Genomic DNA, 6,115 nt, shown 5'->3' with positions numbered 1-6,115 from the left:
GTCACTGCTCCACAGCCAGAGGACAGAGGCAGCAACGGCAACAGTGGGAGCGGATACGATGGAGGAGGAGGACCGAACCATCCATCTGCAGCTCAGCCCCCGTCACTGACAGCCTTCCTCTGGGACCATCCGGCCAAGTTGGGAGCAAATAAAAAAAAGAAGGGAACTACTCTCTCCGTCCAAGTACCAGACCTCAACTCCTGCAGGACTGATAACACACACCACACACACACCTTGTTATTTTCCCCTTCTTCTACACTCACATTTGCTCACACCCTCACTCTCTTGAACTGAAGCGCTCTTTACTTCTTGTTGCCTTTTGGACTAGTGGTTTTTTTTAGTTTTTGTTTTTTCTTACACTACCTTCGCTGACCTCCTGAGCTGAGTGGATTTACTTTTACCTTGTGGCAGACCATGGGGCTAGGGTGGAGGGGAGCAGCAGGGACCCTCCGAATAAGGACAGAGGGGAGCTGGTACCTTTTGGTGACATTGCTGCTGCTCTGTGGTTTCTGGGAGGCTCACGCACAAACAGACGATGGGAAGTCTGTCTACTTCTGGGAAACAGGTACTGCTAAACCACTAATTAGTGATTATTTTTGATCCCTTCTTTTACATATGGCATGTTAACAATGTAAGCAGGTGGTGAATTAGTGTGTGCTGTTGCTGCTGCTGTGTTATGCGACCTCCCACACTCAGAGGATCTGATCATGTGTGTGTGTTCATTCATTCAGCTCATTATTTGTTAAAAATGTTGTATAATGTTGCTAACTTTTAGATTTTAGGGAGCATTTAAAATCAGTGCAGTGCAGTGACAGTGCTACCTTTCAGCCATGCAAATAAAATATTATTGGATCTAGTATAGAAACAGGCATTTTCTCATGCTTAATTAACTTGAACAGGTCTGAAATGCTTCCAGATGACACACTTTGGTTATACGACTCTACACTGCTGAAGTTCAAAGATACATACACTGTAAAGATGACCCAGAAAATCTACAGTAGAGCTGTCTCCTCATACCGAATGACATGTGGCATGCAGGACAACCGTGGTCCATTTTGGAATAGATTACTTTCATCTCCCTGAGTCTCAGGTGATGCACCATTACTGAAATGTTGCTGCTTACAGCAGACAGATGATTGATAGGCATTGCCGCACAATAGTGCTTGGTGAGGGAAGCAGAGTGGAATGGTTTTTGATGGTATTGATACAACATCAGCATTGAACCAGCAGGGGTTTAGAAATGCATACATGTAGTAGATGTGTAGATTGAAGGGCGGCCACTGTATTTCTTATCTTTGTATATTGTTGTGTTCTGCCCTGAATGTAGCTGGTAAACTGTCTGTCAGATAAAGAATCATATGCAGTCAACTGAGTCACAGTGGGATCCAGTGAATAATATTATCACTGTCTACATGCATGGGAACCACCAAGCGTGGATTTAAGCTTCTAGAGTACAGATGTTGCAGTGATTATGACCACGGTGATTTCTAATGGACACTGAGAAAATCACCGTCTGCAGTCTAAAAACATTGGGAAATCCTTTAAGGAATAAATGAAATCACTTGATTTAATCCTCAATTAGACAGGAGAGCTTAGGGGGTTGAGGCATACTCTTTCCTTACACAAACACATTCTACCCAAATCTATATTTTCTCAATACCAGTACGACTTCTCTCCCCTAACCCCAACTCAAACAGCCCCACATCTCTTGAACTGCCCCGCCTCGCCCAGCACCACTCCCCAGTTGACATATCCCACGTCTCTCCTGTGGTTCTGCATCTTTAAAGAGGATGTAGCTGAGTAAGGAGATTAAAGGAGCAGGGATTTAACAACCCAGGAAAGACAGCCCAGGGAACAGACTTGAGAAAGAGAAAGGCAGAGTGAGCACTGCGAGCAGAGAGAGGGACTAACTTAACCCACATCTACCCTACTGTAGGTCATAGTGATTACGCCTCTCTCCCACGCTACAGCACCTTTCTCCCACATATATACATGCTCCTCAACTGGAAAGCTCTAGGCTCTGTGCTTTGAAATGTAATCCAGTGCTCGGAGTTTGTTCACTTCTTCCCAAATAAAAGGTAATGCATTGACTTCCGCCCTTGAGTCTTCTTTTTGACTGTGCCTCTTTGGTTTGACAATTGCCCGCAGAGTATTAAAATCAATTTAGGGCTTTGAATTCCAGTGCTTTACATCTAAATATGATTATCTTTGCACATGATTTGCATACTTCTTCCCAATCGAAGCTAGTTTGTGCACATTTGCAGAGTGTGCAGTAGAGGGAATATTCTTGTGGCAAGCAATGCTCTGATGTTTTGCATATTGATGAGTCTAGCTGAAATATAGCTCCTGTCTTGGAAACTGTGGGGAATTGGGTCTGCATTGCTTTTATTGCCTTCTGTGAAAATATGATGTATCTGTTTTGGAAGGTGAGACAGTTTGGTGCTGTGGTTTTTTTTTTGCTCTGAGAATTGTATTCAAATGAGGCAGATGGAGACAACAGGCTCCACCTGACACGGCAAGTGATATCTCTGAAGGTAGCAGTGAGGATAACTGGAGAAAAAAGGAGAATGATTATTGCCACCATGAGGACGGCCGTGGTGGTGGTGGTGATGATGCTGATAATGGCTTGTCACAGATTTTCCGGGGCTTTTGAAAGATTGCAGGGAGTTTTCTCCTCCTCAGACACTATTTTCACATCGTCGTTTCTTCTCAACTGTGCTCTCCCTATGTACTTCTGCCTCTGCATCTCTAACACTCTCTTCCCTGTCTGGATCCAAAGCTTTCCCATTCAATGCAACAGTAAACTAGAGACCATCTTGGGATGGGATCAAAACCTGCCGCCACGTTAAATTGGGCCATGGGTCCAATGAGGGGTGAGGGTATACAACTGGCCCCTTGCTCGGACCACACCCCTTTATACTCTACCTCCATTTTCATCTCAACTTCACACTTGTTACGTTTCGTGACTGTCTCGCATGTTTGGGATTCACAGTGACAAAATCTGGCCAGACAGACAGATAGACTGAATATAAAGATGGATGGCTTGAAAGGGAAGCCAAAACTTCTTGATCACCCCCTTGTGGCTGGCTACAGCCCGATCCCTACTGCACAGGCTCTGGTTTCGAAATTACAACATTGTGGCGCCAGTATCCTGGAAAGTTTGTCTTGACTTTTAAACAGTGAGAGGAAGTGGAGGTGCGTCGTCCATCGTTATACACAGTCTATGAGACGGACGGACAGGCAGGAAGACACATAAACACCTAGCAAAATAATTAAGAAACCACCCTTATGTTAATTTCTGCTACAGTAGGTGTCTCCAGAACACACACACACACACACACACACATACACAAACACACACACACACACAGGTGAAAACAATCGCTGTTGCAGCTTCTAGATATACTGAAATTCCACAGCAGCTTTATCTGTTGCCGCTAGTGAGGAGGCATACGTCTCCACACCAGGATGACAATGGATCTAACAAATGTTGCATGTTCATGTGTAATGGAAAATTGTTAAGTACCACACACACAGAGACTCACACACACACACACACACACACACACACACACACACACACACACACACACACACACACACACACACACTCATACACGCACAGCAGGTTCATCATTCCCATTCTGGTACAGTGTGCATGCTTCATTAAACTCTGTTGTTGGAGCGACAAGGTTGCCAGGTTTGAGCTGTCAAGACCTCACATGGGTGCCTGAGGACAAAGCAATTACAGGTGGCAGAGTAGGTGATGGCGTATTCACGCAAACACATACAGTAACATCTCCAGAGCTTGGCGTTCTCTGCACGCCTGACTGTAAGCGTTCCTGGAGCACTTTCATGTTAATGCAAATTCAGCTGATCTTAAAATACATCAAAAGGACAGCTTTTTCAAAGAAAATCCACATTGTTACCATCTTTTTGATATCCTAAGGCTTGAATCAACAGGTGCCAAATCATTTATCAATCTGGTTTGACATCCCGATCTGATCACTGTTCCCACCCTTGCTGAATGCGGGCCCCGTAATCTTTCCCGGGATCAGGATTATCTATCATTCAGATTACGCAGGAGTCGCCTCTGGCCCCTGATCAAGCCAATCCCATTTCATCCAGTGTCTCGCCTCATCGGGTCAAGTCACACTTCTCAGCACGTGCCTCTCTGTCGTAGGCAGACTCAATTACCTGAGTCATGCACAAGCTGTCAACTAAGTGCCTGCTAACTTACTTACTTATTTACCAAGTTTATACAGGGACATAGCTGGTATAATGCGTGTTGAATGGATACATCAAGAATTTTCAACCACCACACTAGCTCATAACATGTTGAAACCGTTTGAGACTTGAACAATATTAGAAAATAGTAAATAAAATAATAATAAAATAAAATGAAAAACACTCTATCAGCCTCTGATTTGACACCAGTTATATTCTCTACACAAAGCAGTGACATCCAAACTGTAATTGAATGTTTCCTGGATGGTTAACCAACCAAATCACGAGCAATTGTATTTATTTTTCACATTAAGATTTTCAAATTAAAACTAAAAATATTCTTGGCAGATATTCTTTTTATTCATTTCATCTGATGATTTATGATATTCCAGATAATATAATCATCCTGTTGTGAATCCAAAGTACGCGTTTTTGTATGTGAGAGAGTTTGTGCACGTACTTCTTATTAACAGGCTCGTATGATAGCAAAATATTACGTTCATATTAACACCTTGGAACAGCGACTGGAAGTGGACCGCTATGTTACGTTCAGGCAACAATGATCTGTTAAAGTGTAAGTCTAGCAAAAAATGGACCCCATGGTCTTTTTTAGCATGAAAATACTTACAGTTGCAGTTAAACACAGTTGTTTTCGTTGATCAACCATGTTTAGAGAATGCCCAAAGAGACGGCAACAGCCCCGAAGCAGTAACACTGATGATCTCGGGCGGTGCACTGAACGCTAGCGCACCCGAAGTTTATTCAAAAATTGCTGTTGGCGGGAATCCTCTATACATACTTGATCAATGAAAAATAACTGTCTCGATGGCTTATTTGTATGCCAAAAAAGATAATGGGGTCCATTTTTGCCTGACTTACACTTTAACATAAGGCAACAAACAGTAATGGTTACGGCTAGACATCTAAACAACATCCAACGACCCGACCCTGCTCCTTTTTTGGAGTTAAGTGCTCTTATACTAGGGCACCTGATTTCCTTCTTTGCACTGGACAAAATTTCTACAGTAATAAATATTTGATTACATACAAATTACAGTGCATTACTTTTCGTACTTATACTGTATATACGAACAGTCTGACATCTGTACATTTATCCCTGCATCTCTAAAGTATATAGTTTTAGTCCTACACACTCTTATACAATGAGGACCACTACAGCTTTCAGCACTCTGAACGCATTGCTGTGTCACAACAGTCCGCCGATGTCACCTTTCAATGCACGGGTGACAGGGCGACTGGCTCTGACAGGCCATCGTTAGCCGAATTCCTCCCCTCAGAGAGGCACTAGCAGTGATGGATGTCAACCTCACTGAGTGTTGTTAGTGGCTCTTCCACAATCACCTGCTATTACGGCGGACCCACTGAAGAGGCCATCCAGGAGATTGAGAGAGAATGGGTGTGACGGGTTCACAAGTTCAGCACAGCGAGCTCAGGTCATTAATATGGCAAAACACCTTCAGGCAAACTGATTTCGAGTAACTGTTCAAAAGTAGAGCCTTGAGATTGATGGGGAACAAAAATACAGTATTGATCTGCTACTGGTGCTGCGGACTAATTAAGCATAAAGTTGCCTCTCTTGCTTTATATTCTGTCAAAGAACCACACGAGAAATCTGAGGTTGGTTTTGCCTGTTCATCGCTTCGTCTTCTCGTTTAAAATCTCTCATTTTACAGAAGAATCAAGTTGCCTGTATACCTGATCTTGTCCCCAACTGACCTGACCAGCAGCCTCACTCAGCGTCCCAGGTTTAAATTAGAATCATCTCTCTCTGTCGACCTGAAAATCCTTTTCCTTAAATAGCCGTGTGCTAATACCTCACTCCTGATATGACCGACAAAAGTCTTGCATTGAGGCAGAAACAAACACA

General features: G+C 43.3%; 1 protein-coding gene across 1 annotated transcript in view; it reads left to right on the top strand.

Moving 5' to 3' along the window:
* Positions 1–414: 414 nt before the first annotated feature.
* Positions 415–6,115, top strand: part of thsd7ab (thrombospondin, type I, domain containing 7Ab) — a gene marked incomplete at both ends in the record, with an annotated part of 157,716 nt that continues 152,015 nt past the window's right edge. Inside the window, one exon of the mRNA XM_083918758.1 lies at positions 415–565. Coding sequence (XP_083774884.1) covers positions 415–565 — 151 coding nt within the window. The remainder of the gene's footprint in view (positions 566–6,115) is intronic.

Source organism: Echiichthys vipera (genome assembly GCF_963691815.1).
Source record: "Echiichthys vipera genome assembly, chromosome: 8".
In the NCBI taxonomy this organism is placed as follows: Eukaryota; Metazoa; Chordata; class Actinopteri; order Perciformes; family Trachinidae; genus Echiichthys; species Echiichthys vipera.
Note: the sequence above shows the minus strand (reverse complement) of the source record. Positions and strands in the feature narration are given on the sequence as shown.